This window comes from Pelophylax lessonae (assembly GCF_965119305.1).
Source record: "Pelophylax lessonae genome assembly, chromosome: 12".
NCBI lineage: Eukaryota > Metazoa > Chordata > Amphibia > Anura > Ranidae > Pelophylax > Pelophylax lessonae.
Genome location: NC_138779.1, coordinates 133,387,001 through 133,403,065, shown reverse-complemented (window position 1 = coordinate 133,403,065; position 16,065 = coordinate 133,387,001). Strand labels below are relative to the sequence as shown.

The 16,065-nt window shown below is 42.6% G+C and overlaps 1 protein-coding gene across 2 annotated transcripts in view; it reads right to left on the bottom strand.

Annotated features, from left to right (window-relative positions):
• The window catches only part of SLC37A4 (solute carrier family 37 member 4), a 66,452-nt gene extending 50,720 nt beyond the window's left edge, over positions 1 to 15,732 (bottom strand). Inside the window, exons 1-4 of one of the 2 annotated variants that reach the window (XM_082274465.1) lie at positions 15,573 to 15,732; positions 14,862 to 15,334; positions 5,206 to 5,438; positions 2,248 to 2,491 (exon numbers count right to left, since the gene is read on the bottom strand). In XM_082274465.1, coding sequence (XP_082130591.1) covers positions 2,248 to 2,491; positions 5,206 to 5,438; positions 14,862 to 15,015 — 631 coding nt within the window. In that variant the 5' untranslated portion in view covers positions 15,016 to 15,334; positions 15,573 to 15,732. The remainder of the gene's footprint in view (positions 1 to 2,247; positions 2,492 to 5,205; positions 5,439 to 14,861; positions 15,335 to 15,572) is intronic. The other variant, XM_082274466.1, reaches the window with a different exon arrangement.
• Positions 15,733 to 16,065: the final 333 nt, after the last annotated feature.

The window sequence follows — 16,065 nt, the reverse complement described above, 5'->3', positions numbered from 1 at the left end:
GACCTACTTCTGATGCTAGGCAGCAAGAAACTGAAGAGCAGCACCTAGAGGTTGATGGGTAATGCCTGAGGGACAGCCCCCTAGAGGTGTGTTGTGTGTAAAGCTTTTGTTGTTAACATTTTATTTACCTAGCCTGCTCCTGCAGAGAGGGCACATTACCCACTCGTGAAGGAATACTGAACGGGCTGCGACTGTCAGAGGACGTAAGAGAAAGATGATGTTACGCCGAGAATCGTGATCTTTATTCTAAGCAAAAAAATCGGGGTTCTCATTTTATACAGAATCGTGCAGCTCTACAGAAGACCAATAAATAAAAAAAAGGATTTTTATTACAGAAATGTTGACTTACTGAAAAGTATGTCCTTGTACAGTATAGTATGCACTTTCATAAGTACATTAATGTACTGAATGAAAGAACAGGAAATGTGTAACAGTTTAAGCCTTTGTGCTATGGTTTTGTACACGTTTTTATGTCTAAATTGGAGACCTTATAAATCATGTTTATACATTAAAAAAAATGTTTAATGATATATAAGTGTATGTGCTCATTTCAGCGACAACACCATTTCCTATAAAGTCCTGTTTCTTTTGGTAGGGGTACTTCCTGTCCCCTCCTCTTTTCTACAATGTGACATATATTAGGTTGTGGAGAGTTGTCCCTGTAACTGGTATAATATTCTAATATGTTATAATACCCCACAGATTCTCTGTAGGGTTTAGGTCAGGCTAGTTTGCTGGTCAAATAAGCACAGTGATACCATGATCATTAAATCAGATACTGGTACTTTTGGCAGTGTGGACAGATGCCAAGTCCTGCTGGAAAATAAAAACACAATCTCCATAAAGCTGGGCAGCAGAGGGAAGCATGAAGTGCCCTAGAATTTCCTGTGCTGACTTTCCTGGGCTGCGCTGACTTTGCGCTGACTTTGGACTTCATAAAACACAGTGGACCAACACCTGCGCTGACTTTGGACTTGATAAAACGCAGTGGACCAACACCAGCAGATGACATGGCTCCCCAAATCATCACTGACTGAGGAAACTTCACGCTGGACCGCATGCAATTTGGATTTGGACTGTAAACAGTCTTCCCTATAATTGTGTAACCTACTGAACCAGACTGAGAGACCATTTAAAGGCTCAGGAAACCTTTACAGGTATTTTGAGGTAATTAGCTAATTAGAGTGTGAGAGACACCATGAGTCTACAATATTGAATGTTTTCACAATATTCTAATTTTATGAGATACTGAATTTTGGGTTTTCACTAGCTGTAAGGCATAATCATCAAAATTAAAAGAAAGAAATGCTTGAAATAAATCACTCTGTGTGTAATGAATTTATATCATATGAGTTACACTTTTTGAATTTAATTACTGAAATAAATTAACTTTTTGATGATATTCTAATTTGTTGAGATGCACCTGTATATCTGTGTGTGATATTCCCTCCCCTCCTTCGGACAATGTTGTTACTGACACAAAAGTCTTTCCAACTGGTTAACAGACATAAAAAAGGATCTACCCTTTGCTATCCTATCTTTGTGCTCTGCAACATCTAAAAAAAATCCAAAATGGACTTTAAACTTCAAGGCCTCATGCATACAGAGCATCTGTTTAAGCCCTTTTGAACTCCAGAACTCCTAGCAGGAGAAAAACTGATTAAAAATGCGGTAAAAGCTGTGTGCTCTTCACGCATTTAGGTGCGTAAAGGTTTGTCCTGCTTTTGAGCCTTAATGGATTCCATTGGCTGGAATATTCATTTATTCACTCAAACGCTAGATGCTTATAAAATTAAGGTGTGTTCAGCATTTCTTTCTGTTATTCAGCTCTGCTCCTGAACGCACTTTTGGTGTGTTTTTTTCCAGCCTGTAAACACTCCTTCTAATATGCCTAAAAACACCCATGTGTGCATGGACACATAGGGGGAGATTTACTAAAACTGGAGTGTTTCGAATCTGGAGCAGCTGTGCATAGTAGCCAATAAGCTTCTAACTTAAGCTTGTTCAATTAAGCTTTGATAATAAAACCTGGAGGCCGATTGGTTTCTGTGCAGAGCTGCATCAGATTTTGCATGCTCCAGTTTTAGTAACCGCCCCCCCCCCCCCCGCCATATGCTTACAAAGTGGTGCTTTTGCAGGCTGAAAAAATATGCCAAACGCCTCTAAAAGTGCTATTTTGTAAGCCCAGTGTGCATGAGTCCTAAAGCATTCAGATTTTCTGCTGTAGAATACATAGTTGAGGCTCACCTTTCTTTCCTTTTTTGGGTCCTTCTTCAATATTCTTAAGACCCACATCTGATGGCTCATTTTTAATAAGAATGAGACATACTACAGAGGCCGCAACACAGATCAGACCTGACATTGAAAGAGTGCTGCGCCAGCTGTAACTAGCTGCGACAAGGGTTGCAATGATGGGACCAAGGGTGCCTGCAAGATTCATGCTGCATGATAACACAGCCCACCATGTGCCAAACTGGGAAGGCTCAAACCACTGAAAAACACAGAATATTGTAATTAGTGTATAATCTGCATAAAACAAACCCATCCTACTCATTTAAATTAATTACTTGGAATGTTATGCTGCACTAAATGTATGCAATTCAGTACAAATAAAAGGCATTGGGGTAACCTAAGCCCTGTACACATGGGCTGAATATCAGGTGGTATCGGTCGGTTCCAAAGAAACCCTCCGACATTCAGCCCGTGCGTACAACAGCTGATCCGACAAAAGCCGGCCAAACATCTGGCTTCTGATGAAGGGGTATGATAAAAAAGGCCTGCCGATTGGCATCCGTTCATTGCTCTCAGCCTATGGTAGGCATCCGTTCATTGCTCTCAGCCTATGGCTGGTGTTGTGGCGGCGGAGCCGTCCCCCTGTCAGAACACAATAGCACATCGGGGAGATCGCTACACTGTCAGATTGTTTAGTACAGGATCCCCTCCCGAGCTCTTCAGTTTTTTTTTTTTTTTTGTTACGTTTACAGATCTGTCCCCTATGGCATTAGTTTATAAACTAAGTTTATAAAGCCCAATTCCATCCAAAATGTATTTTTTTATCTACAGTGGGAGAGAGCTAGAAGGTTCTATCAGGTTTTTATTGTTGTCTGTGACCCCACTGAGGAGATTTTCACTCACTTGTCAACAGGACAGTTGTTATTTTGTCTGCGTCCCAGCGTAACGATTTCCCATGACAAACAGTATGTAAGAAAAACTCTAGCCCTTGCCTACTTTACATGAGGAAAACATTTTAGCAGGAATATTGCTTTAAAAGTAATGTTTGCATTACTCCCATATTCTCATAACTGTCAAGAAGAACAATAGCAAGTGTCCCACAAGCTGATAATCATCAAACCTAACAATGTTCCCAGCTGACGAGAATGCAATAGATATTAAAGTCCATAAAGCCTACATAAGGATCCTTATTTTCAAATAAGAGAAAGATATTTTCAGCTGAACCCAAAGAATCCAATAAGATTTGAAAATTACAGTCACTTGGCTAAAAGATCCTTATTCTTAGCATATTTTAAAGCCCTACTCCTGGCACAAAAGCAAAAATTACCTTTAAAATAAGTCCTCTTAACACTGCAAGAGTTAAATACTCCTGACATATATAGGGATAGAGGACTAAACTGTAATACTTACCCCTTCTGGGATCACTCACTGGTACTCATGGCTTCCCTTTTTTTTTTGTGTGTACCCCCATAGCAAGCTGCTTGCCATGGGATCACATGTACGAGCTTGATTCCAAGCTGAGTGCATCTATTGGCACACACAGTGTGATTTGGCCCCACCCCCTGCTCCCTCCTCACAGCATTTGATCGACAGCTGCAGGAGCCAATACCTACCCCTGCTGCCCCCCGAGTCCTGTGAGGAGAGAGAGAGAGCAGCGCGGATACTCTTGGGCAAAGTGCTGGATCAAAATTGGGCTTAGGTAGATATCAGGGATTGGGCGAGCTGATCATGAAAGGTTTTTTACCCTTATGTACAAAATTCATTAGGTAAAAAAACCTTTAGCCTTTACAGCCACTTTAAGCACCGCCTGCGTGGGTAGCATGGGATAAGGTATTACAGCTTATTCACTATCCCCTGAGGTTAAACAAGCATTTAACCACTTAAGCCCCGGAGGATTTTACCCTCTTCCTGACCAGGGGGTATTTTGCGATTCGGCACTGCGTGACTTTAACGGACAATTGCGCGGTCGTGCGACGCTGTACCCAAATTAAATTGACTTCCTTTTTTTCCCCACAAACAGAGCTTTCTTTTGGTGGTATTTGATCACCTGTGCGATTTTTTGATCATGCGCTATAAACAAAAAAAATTGCAACAATTTTGTAAAAATAATATTTTTCAAATTTTTTTATATGAAATTGCCAAAAAAAAAAATGTAAAAATCAAAGTTTTTTAACATTTTAGGCCAATTTGTTTTATGCTACCTATGTTTGGTAAAAAAAAAAAAAATCGCAATAAGCGTATTTTGATTGCTTTGCGCAAAAGTTATTGCGTTTACTAACTAAGGGAAAGATTTTTGTCATTTTTATTGTTTTTTTTTTTTTACGAGTAATGGCGGCGATCTGCGTTTTTTTTTGCGGGACTGCGACATTGCGGCGGACAGATCGGACCCCTGACTGACATTTTTGACACTTTTGGGGGTACCAGTGACATTACTACAGTAATACATATGCACTGTTACTGTAAAAATGACACTGGCAGGGAAGGGGTTAACTTTATTAGAGAAGGAGGGGTTAAGTGTGTCCCTAGGGACGTGTTTCCTAATGTGCAGGGATGTGGCTGTGTGTGTAACAGCAGAGATCAATGGTCCTACATAGCAGGACCGTATGATCTGTGCTTTTACACAGGGGAGAATGACAGGCGGCTGTGTTTACATTAGCCACCTGCCTTTCTCCCTCTGTAACCGACGATCGCGAGTGAGCGGCGGACATCGGGTCCGCCGCTCACATGCGCGGGGGGGGGGGGGTCCGTGAAAGAGCAGGAGGCGAGTGACGTACCGGTACGTCACTTTGCCTGCACGGGGCTGACCGCCGCAGTATATATACTTGCGGCGGTCGGCAAGTGGTTAAACTTTGCAGTGTGCGGGGTACTTTGGAGTGTGGAGGGGGCGGGGGGGAGGAGGCACTGGAAAAGTAATTTTTAGATTTTACTTTGGAAGACCACAACAGTTGTTAAATCAGCTTGGTTAAAGCATACCTTACGAAGCACCTTCCCACAGGGCGGCCATCCAAATCCCTGAGCCAGTCCATTAAAGAACCAAAGTATAGCAAAGACTGACACGCTGGAGCTCCACGAAAATAGAACGTTCACTAAGCCCACTAAACAGAGACCTGAAGAGAAGAGCCAGCGGGCACTTATCTGGTCAGACAGGACTCCACTTATGAACTTGCTGACTGCATATGCCGCTGACTGGCTGCTTATGATCAAACCTGTGGGTACATTAAATTTGCATTATATAAACAACTGGTATATGAATTATATATACACACAACAAGTTATTCAAAACAGATTAGAAGACATCATGGCATTATTAAAAAATCAAATTTAATATTAAAGAAAAAAAAATCTTCAAATTATTTACTGGTTTATTATAGCTGCTTTTTAACCAATACTTTTATTATCTTTCATTTGTCTTTTAATTCTTGCAGAACACAGCTAGGAAAGATCAGCTAGGAAAATCAAACCTGGTGGGCACTGTTTGGACTGCACTGATTATCAGTGTACATATCCTTTCTGAAGAAGCTGGTTATTGGCTCTCTTCTCCTCAACTCCTGTTGTCAGCATGCGGAAAGGAGTGCAAATAACCGGCTTCTATTTACATACGTGATCAGCAGTGATTGGACACAGCTGATCATGTGGTTAAAAAAAAAAGAAGACTGATATTACACTAAACCCGACACTTGATGTCCAGATCAGACTTGATGTCCAGATCAGACTTGATGTTCCAGATCGCTGACCATGCATGATAATACAGGATTACTAGATTTCAGGAGGGGGGTAGCTGTCCTTGTATTCTCATGGAAGGTCTGCTTTATGGAGAATTCTGGTCCTGAAACTGGTACCTAAAAACAAATTTAGCAATTGCAGCTCTATTACGGTATCTCAAAAGGGAGTACACCCCTCACAGTTCTGTAAATATTTTATTATACCTTTTCATGTGACAACACTGAAGAAATTACACTTTGCTACAATGTAAAGTAGTGATTGTACAGCTTGTATATCAGTGTAAATTTGCTGTCCCCTCAAAATAACTCAACACACAGTAATTCATGTCTAAACTGCTGGCAACAAAAGTGAGTACACCCCTAAGTGAAAATGTCCAGATTAGGCCAGGTTGACCAAACAGGCAGATCACTGATCTGTGTACAGAGAATGTATGTAAACAAAGGACTCTGTGCTGTGATTGACTACAGTGAGCGGATCAGCAGGTCTCAGCCATAAATAATTGAGCAGGACGTTTTGACAAAATCCAATATGTGTAGCCAGTAACAGTGTGGATTAGCAGCAGGTGCGCGCATATGCGCCTCTAACCTGGGGCAAGCTGTATGATGTGCACATACATTAACCAGCCTGCCTGTGCCGCCATGTCTCAGTAAATGTACTGTGGGTGTGCAGCAATCGGTTAAAACACATGTACATTCTAGACAAACAAATGGGAACATTTCATAAGGAGGAAATACATCACTACTACAAACACAGCTTGCTAAGGTGAGTCGTATAAAATTGGCCTTCAGTTAAACACATACCTCCCAACAGTCCCGGATTGGGCGGGACTGTCCCGCATTTATACTTCTGTCCCGCAGTCCCGCTGTACAAGGGCATTGTCCCGCATTACTACATTTTTTTAATTTACATAGCAAACACCAGTCAAGTCCAGTGCAAATGTGAACATGGAGCAGAACCCGAGACTAGCGGATAAACCCGCTGAGTGTGTTCTGTGAGGCTGCAGAGCAGTGCAGCTGTCAAATTCGAGCTGTGATGTCGGGATGGGCAGGACTGCTACCCAGGCACGCCCCTTTGGCAAGCATCCAGCGTATAGGGAAACAGCCGGCAATTTATACATTGCTGGCGGGAAAAGATGTCAAGGTTTTGAATCCATTCTCATGCTGTACCCAGAGGTTTTTCCAGCCTTGTGGTAGCCCTGCACTCACAGCCCGGCTTCTGCATTAAAAGTGAAAGTAAGATTTCTCCCACGTCCTGCTCTGCACTTAGAAGCAGGATAAGTGCTGCTGGTCTGACCTAGTGAAGCCTGATGATGTCCAAGAGCAGGAGAGGGTTGAGCTGCCCTGCAATCCTTATCTCCTTCCTGCTCCGGGAGCTGAAAATGAGGTGAGAGTTCACTGAAAAGGAAAACGAAGCTGTGACAGCCAGCTACAGAAAGGTGCTTTAACAAAGGTAACCATGGGGGTGTGTTTGTACATGTGTGTGTTTGTACATATGTGTGTTTGTGCATGTGTGTGTTTGTACATATGTGTGTTTGTGCATGTGTGTGTTTGTGCATGTGTGTGTTTGTACATGTGTGCGTTTGTACATATATGTACAAACACACACATGCACAAACACACACATGTACAAACACACACATGTACAAACACACACATGTACAAACACACACATGCACAAATACACATGTGTGTTTGTGCATGTGTGTGTGTGTTTGTGCATGTGTGTGTTTGTACATATGTGTGTTTGTGCATGTGTGTGTTTGTACATATGTGTGTTTGTGCATGTGGTTTGTGTGTGTTTGTACATGTGTGTTTGTACATGTGTGTTTGTACATGTGTGTTTGTGCACGTGGTTTGTGTGTGTGTGTGTGTTTGTACATGTGTTTGTACGTGTGCGTGTTTGTACATGTGTGTTTGTGCACGTGGTTTGTGTTTGTGTGTATGTGTTTGTACGTGTGTTTGTACATGTGTGTTGTACATGTGTGCGTGTTTGTACATGTGTGTTGTACATGTGTGTTGTAAATGTGGTTTGTGCATGTGTGTTTGTATGTCTGTTTGTACGTGTGTGTGTGTGTGTGTGTGTGTGTGTGTGTGTGTGTGTGTGTGTGTGTGTGTGTGTGTGTATGTATTGCTGTGTGTTTGTGCATGTGTGTGTTTTTGTGCATGTGTGTTGTGGTTTGTGTGTGTTTGTACATGTGTGGTTTGTGCACGTGGTTTGTGTGTTTGTACATGTGTTTGTACATGTGGTTTGTGCATGTGTGTTTGTATGTCTGTTTGTACGTGTGTGTGTGTGTTTGCATGTATGTGTGTATGTATTGCTGTGTGTGTTGTGCATGTGTGTGTTGTGCATGTGTGGGTTTGTGCATGTGGTTTGTGTGTTTGTACGTACGTGTGTGTGTGTTTGTGCATGTGGTTTGTGTGTGTTTGTACGTACGTATGTGTGTGTGTGTGTGTGTTTGTGCATGTGGTTTGTGTGTGTTTGTACGTACGTATGTGTGTGTGTGTGTTTGTGCATGTGGTTTGTGTGTGTTTGTACGTACGTGTGTGTGTGTGTGTTTGTGCATGTGGTTTGTGCATTTGTGGTTTGTGCATGCGGTTTGTGTGTTTGTACGTGTGTGTGTGTGTTTGTACATGTGTTTGTACGTATGTGTGTTTGTGTGTTTGTGCGTGCGTGCGTGTGTGTGTTTGTATGTACATGTGTGTGTGTTTTCATGTATGTATGTATATGTGTGTGTGTGTAGAGGTTATAGCTGACAAAAGGTGCAATAGTGAGATATGAATAGACTTTGTACCTACCGCTCTCTTGGTCCTTTCACATGAGGCGGACCGTATTTTGATCCGCTTCGGCACTTTTTTTTTTTACGGACACGGGTGACACTTGTGTCATCTGGTCCGTATGTCCGTTTATCATCCCATCCGTTTGCGGATGATAAACGGAGATAATGTATGTCAATGGGATTGCAGATGTCAGCGGATGACACCGCTGACATCCGTTTTTGCATCCGTTCCGTTTTTTTAAACGGAAGAAAAATAGGGTTCTGTTCCGTTCCAAAAAACGGAACTGATAGGAAAGGACGCAAATCGAATGTCAGCGGATGGTCATCAGCTAACATCCGCAATCCCATTGACATGCATTCTGTCAGTTTTTCATCCGCATAAGGATGGGATGAAAAACGGACATACGGACCACCCGTGTGAAAGGAGCCTTACTTAATTTAGAACCCACCTTCCTGTACATAACACACTCCAGAATTCTGCACTCTCCTGCACTCCGTACATAATGCATTACAAAACCCTGCACCCTGTGCATAACATACTCAAGAGCCCTGAACTTTGTACATAGCACACTCCAGTATCTACCTTCCTGTACAAAATGCACTTCAGAACCCTGCACTCTGTACCTAACATGATCATAAACCTTACACCCTGTGCATAACGCACTTCAGAACCTCACACTCTGTTTCTAACACGCTCCTAAACCCTGCACTCTGTACCTAGCACTCTCCTGAACCCTGCACCCTGTGCATAAGGCACTCCAGAACCCTGCATTCTGTATCTAGCACTCTCATTAACTCTGCACTCTGTGCATAACGCACTCCAGGACCCTGCACCCTGTGCATAACAGGCTCCTGAACCCTCTTCTCTGTACATAACAGGCTCCTGAACCCTCTTCTCTGTAAATAACAGGCTCCTGAACCCTCTTCTCTGTACATAACACACTCCCATACCTCCCAACCGTTCTGGAATCCGTGCGACTGTCCCGCAATTTGAAGGGGGTCCCGGGGTCCTGCGGAGCTGGGCTGAAGTCCCGCAAAATCTGGCTGCTGGTGTCCTGTCAAATAATGTCTCCGATAATGTCTCCCGTCCATCTCTGCTGCCCGCCCCCTCCTCCTCCCAGCTCCGCCCTCGTCTTTGGCTCCCGATCAGAAGTGTGGACCCGGGGTGCAGAGCAGTGCACCCTGAGTCCACCCATTGTGTGACAATAGCAAATGAAAATTCGCTATTGTCACAGATCCTCCTCCTGGCCAATCAGGAAGCGGGTCTTCCCGATTGGCCGAAAGGCAAAACCATGCCATTGGCCGTGGAGGAGGCAGAAGGACTCGAGGAGTCGCCGGGGGACAGAGAAGCCGCTGCAGGTAAGTGCACCAGTCTCGGGTGGGGGGGGCACGGCACGCTGGTCATTCTGCATTAAGGGGTCACGCGGGTCATTCTGCATTAAGGGGTCACGCTGGTCATTCTGCATTAAGGGGTCACGCTGGTCATTCTGCATTAAGGGGTCACGCTGGTCATTCTGCATTGAAGGGGTCACGCTGGTCTCTCTGCATTGAAGGGGGCACGCTGGTCTCTCTGCATTGAAGGGGGCACGCTGGTCTCTCTGCATTGAAGGGGGCACGCTGGTCTCTCTGCATTGAAAGGGGCACACTGGTCTCTCTGCATTGAAAGGGAGCACGCTGGTTATTCTGTATTGAAAGGGAGCACGCTGGTCATTCTGCATTGAAAGGGGGCACGCTGGTCATTCTGCATTGAAAGGGGGCACGCTGGTCATTCTGCATTGAAAGGGGGCACGCTGGTCATTCTGCATTGAAAGGGGGGCACGGCATGCTGGTCACTCTGCATTGAAGGGGGCACACTCTACCTTGATTACTGAAGGCCCCTTTCACACTTTTGTGACCTCAAAGTCACGCAATTTTTAACAGCGTTTTTTTGCCGCAAAGCAATGCCTATTACATTTTTCTGTTTGCGCCCCCCCAAAAGGGGGCATTTGGGTTGGATGGAACTGGGGGCATTTGCGGTGGATGGAGCTGGGGTGGGCATATGGGGTGAATGGAGCTGGATGGGGGGGGTGGATGGAGCTGGGGTGGCCATTTGGAGTGTTTGGAGGTTGGATGGGTGTTTGGGATAGATAGTGCTAGGGTGGGCATTTGGGGTGGATGGAGCTAGGGTGGGCATTTGAGGTGGATAGAGCTGCTGAGGGCATTTGGGGTGTATGGAGCTGGATGGGCATTTGGGGTGTATAGAGCTGGGGGGGTGGATGGTGCAGAGTCCGACCCCTGCATTCTGTACATTACATACTCCTGTCTCCTGCACATTACATACTCCTGTCTCCTGCATTCTGTACATTACAGTCTCCTGCACTATATACACAATACTGTACATTATATACTTCTTACCAAAGTCTTCACTGTCTCAACAGTTGCTGGTTGCTATGCAGTCTCTGACTATTTTAATGAAGTTCTTCTTTAGGGTAGGCTGAGCAATCCAAGCATATTTTATGAGTACTAGGAAGTCTGGGTTTTATTTACCCTATCCCTTAAGCCCCTCCCACTGCTAAGCAATTGGCCACACCCACAATGTATTTCTCTTTCAGTGTCCCTCATTGCGAAGTTCAAAAGTTGGGAGGTATGTAAACATGTTCCAGCTATTAAAACTGTGTGTCTTCAAAAGCAGCAATAAGCAAGATACAAAAACAAACAGTACAACGGGTGGGAAGGCCTTAGACCAGATGTTACAGGAGTCAAGCCCTTTGTAGAAAAGTAATAAAGCCTAGATCACAAACTGGGACCTTTGCTCAGGCATTGTCCTAGAACACTGAGCTTAGTTTGTATTTTCCTGCCTGACTGCCTCACAGGGACATGACCATGTACAGCACTCCAGCTTTCGGCATTACCGAAAGGAGGCCAATGAATGGTCAGGAAGACTGAGAAAGGTGAGGGGGGAGTTATTAAGGAGAGGGATGTAAGCACCCACCAGCAACTAAAAGTTCAGAAGCTGTATGACTGCATTCCCAAAATGAGGGGAGCTGATCTGAAGGCAAGGAGGGTCCGGTTCCTTATTAGGGCCTTGGTATTATAACAGCATTAGTTTTATTCTGTCCATTTTACATCTGAACAATGAACTTCTCATTCTTGCTACTTTTGGTTTGTAAAAAGCAGTATTAAACACAAAATAATAAATGTAATATATTGCAGCATACCAATCATTAGATGTGCTGGCTGCAATTCGTTTTCTTTTTTTTTTAGGCTTTTTCCCCTTCTGTTTTCACTTGGTGATCTGGCCAATAACACACCTCCTGTATTAGAGTGCCCCTGCTCGGGATGAAGGAGCACAGCAGTCAGTCTGGGGATGAGGGGAGTGTTTAGCAGATTTGGATACACTAACAAAATTGAAGTCAAACTCCAGCTTACACTTCATAATCAGTTGCAAACTGTTTTTTTTCCTTTTGGGATAAAGGTTTTAAATAAATAAATAAATCTGATAATTGTAAGCGCCCCTGCCAGTGTTAAATGGTTTGTCTCATCACTGTTTATCTGCAAGAGAGCTTGTGCTTTTAAAAACAGACATTTGCAGGATCACCAGATGAAAATAAAAGAAAGAAAACCTAAAAAAAAGAAAATGAATGCAGCCATCACATCCAAGAATTGGTCAACTACAATAAAAGCAATATTTGCTTTTAGGTTTAATGCTGCTTTTAATGTCAAACTGCTAAGGGACTTTGGGTCCATGCCTTGGCTACCCCCTCCATTGTCCAAACAATGTTTTTTTTTTTTTTTTTCTGTTTTTTCCAGGCTTTTTTTTTTCAGCTTTTAATACAAGCTCAAATGTAGACATAAAAATGAGGGATTTAGAAGAGTGACCCATAATATGAAAATTTAAGAAAATGTTCCAAGAATCCTGTGTAAAGGACACACTCTGCATTACGTGTGTATTTGTAAAACAGTTTATATAAATGGTTTAAAAATATATATATATAAAATGGTTTAAAAATGTTAAAGACTGAAAAAAAAATCTAGAAATTAGATGCAACCCTGAGAAATGGCTTGGAGCATGATTTAAACTGGTTCTTTGTGACTTCTGAACTTCAGAGAAAAGAATTTAAATATAAAGTGAGCCTAGAAAAGCCAAAACTTGACTTCTTGCTGCTAACATTCAGAAATCAGTCTGCTGGAGATGGATTCCCCATGCCAACAGCTTCTGCTTCTTTGGTATAGATGAGGGTGGGCTTTGCTGCCGCAGCCTGAGTGTCCATTCAATGTCCCTCCTTTACAGAGGCCACTCAGGGGCGTAACTACTGTACAGATCCTGGGGTCCCATAGCAAACTTTTGATGTCAACTACTAGGGAGCACTGTTGTGGACAAACAAAGAGCGGGCATCTGTGTGAGGAGTTACCTTTAATGTTAATTTTTAAGCTTACAAATCTGTCCTCAGTAGGTCCCAGTCTTTTTTCAGCATCTCAGGGTCTCAATGTAAATGGTTAGCCCTTCCACCCCTTCAATTGACACAGCAAGCAAGTGCTGAAAGAGATGGGGGGTTGATTTACTAAACGCAAATAGACTATGCACTTTTGCAAGTGCAGTTGCTCCAGAGCTTAATAAAATGAGGGGGAATCCTGCTGACTTTCATCATACAATCATGTGCATGCATTAGGTATTTATTGTACAGTGAAGCTTTACCTCATTTACTAAGCTATTGAGCACCTGTACTTGCAAATGGACTGTCATTTTACCTTTTGTAAACAAATCCCACAGTGTTGGGATTTTTTCAGCTTGAGCAAGGCTGTGTTAGCCATGCAGGGTTAATTTTATTGCTGGCCAGGTTGACCAGAAGCTTTGAGGGCAATATATCCACACTACTATGACAGTCAAACAAATTCTCCTTACTGCAGAGCCTGCCAAAGAGATCTGTGACTAGCAACTATTCTGAAGTCTCCTACTGTATGTCTGACGTCAGTTCTTCTTGATCAGAAATGTCACAGGGAGTAGAGGGTCAGTTTCATTAGCAACCTCTGCAATACCTAATACTACAGTAATGGATATGTGTGATCCTTACACATACATGAATTTTCTATGTTTAAACAGCCCAGCTAATGGACCCCTTTATCCCCAAGTCCCAAAGAAGCTCCATGGGCTGCCAAGGCCCCTTTCACACGGACACTTGTTCTGCCGTTGGTAAAAGCATGTTTTGTTATTTTGAAATTCCAACACTCCTGGTACAACGATTACTCACATTTGTACATTGCAATTACGTGCGATTACTTGCGTTTACATGCGGCTGCGTTTAGCTGTGTTAAGTAAACAGTTGCTATACAAAAAGCAAGAATTTACTATTTTTTCTTTGTACTGCGATTAACAGCGTTTATATACAGAGATAGCTGCAGTACATTGCTCCTGGATGCAGTAAAATCTACTCCTGGACGCAGTAAAATCTATTTTTTCTAAATGTGCAAAATCGTATGAAACAAAACTGTTGCTAAACGCTGTGTGAATAGGGTCATAGGAAAGCATGGTCTCAGTTTAGCTGAGGTAGATAACATCTATCCGCAGCTAAAAGCTGAAAAGCTGATATCTAACCATTCCTGTGAAAGGGGCCTAAGGCTATTGGTACACCACTCTTATCTGCAGTTAATTAGCCAGTCCAACCTGGAGGGACACTACTCCAGGAGATAAGAAAATAATTAGAAGTTCCACTACAGGCTGCATTCCTATACAAAATCTGTCTTAGAAAATATAAGATTGTAATTCTTTGCAAAAGAAAAAACTCCAACCTTATATCAAGGCATCTAAAACATTACCAGTGAACTAAGAATGTGCTTTCATTTGTATAGTGTTAGGCATTAACTTATTTACATTTTAAATTATCCTATATTTTGTTCAAGCATAATATGGCAGGGAGGATGCTAAAACATATTTAAATCAAACAGACCTGCATTTTTGTATACCCAAATTCATGTTTGGGCTACAGGTTCTGCACTGCAAGATCTTTACAAATTTAGCTTACAGTGTACATTAAAAAAGACAAAAACATAGATAAAGCTACATATGTAGAAAACTAAAAGGACTATAGAAAAAATGCAGTTATGAGAACATTATCTGGCCTGTTTGCAGAACAGATGTTCAGAAACAACTCACCCAAATCATCCTTGTCAAGCTTGATTTCTTGCATTACAGATGGCATGACAAAAGAGAATGTCTTACGATTAAAATAGTACAAAGAATATCCTATAAACATGGCACTAAAAATGACTGTCCTGTAGTAGCCATATCCCTGTCCCTGTTGCCCCATTGTGTCCACGTGGAGATTTGTAACTTAGTTCCAGTAATTCATTTAAAATGGTAAAAGCTCTTCTCCGGGTACTCAGCCTATAGCTGCAGATATTATCAGCACAGCTCACATATAGCAATTAGGCTTCCCACTGAGAACACAGAGCATAGAACAAGCCTGATGAGCTGTAAGTAGAGAAGGTCTGAGGAGGGGAAAGGACTCTGCCAATCTCTTCAGGGCTTTTTGCTGAGTAGTGAGTTTGCTCCCTGTTTTCTATAAGGCTGGCAGAAAATAAACTTCAGGGAGAATGATTAACAGAGGCGTCACACCATACATTACCCTGCAGGGACAGAAGAGAGAAGATGTTTTAATCGACAGTAAAGGAATGTAACATTCCAACTAACAAATATTTGTAACACTTGTTTACCTCTAAATGTAGGCCACAACGAAACATAAGGGCAAAGATCAATCATTGATAGATTACAACAAATTGTAAACAGCCACATGAAAAGCAAGCTAATGATAAAGAAAACAATCACCTGTTAAAATCTAGTTTAAAAGTATATCTAAAACCAAACCTTAATGTTAGCTTTAAAAAGAGTAGATAAGCCAGGCAACACTAGGAGGATTCACACTCTGTTTGTCCTGATTACCAATATCACTGGCAATGGAGGTCAGGAAAAAATAAAAAATTCCAGTTGTCACTGGAATGGCTGCATTTTTCTCCAGGGAGTGACGAGAGAAGTATAAAAAGGTGGTGGAGTACGCATTTAAACTGAAATCCAAACAGCCAAATGCTTACTGGCTGTATGCACCGCCCCATACGGAGAAAGTCTGTGTTCAGGGAGGTACATATGGCCCTGTACTCACGTAGCTTCTCGGACTCCCATATCTGCATATGCAGTACATTCATAAAGTATTCAGACCCCATTCACTTTTCTCAATTTTGTTATGTCGCATCCTGATACTACATTTGTTTAAGAGCCGGTTCACACTACCACGACCAGAAAGTCACCCCGTGACTTGGAAGAGACTTGTGCACTACTTTGAAGAGACAGGCGACTTTGTCTG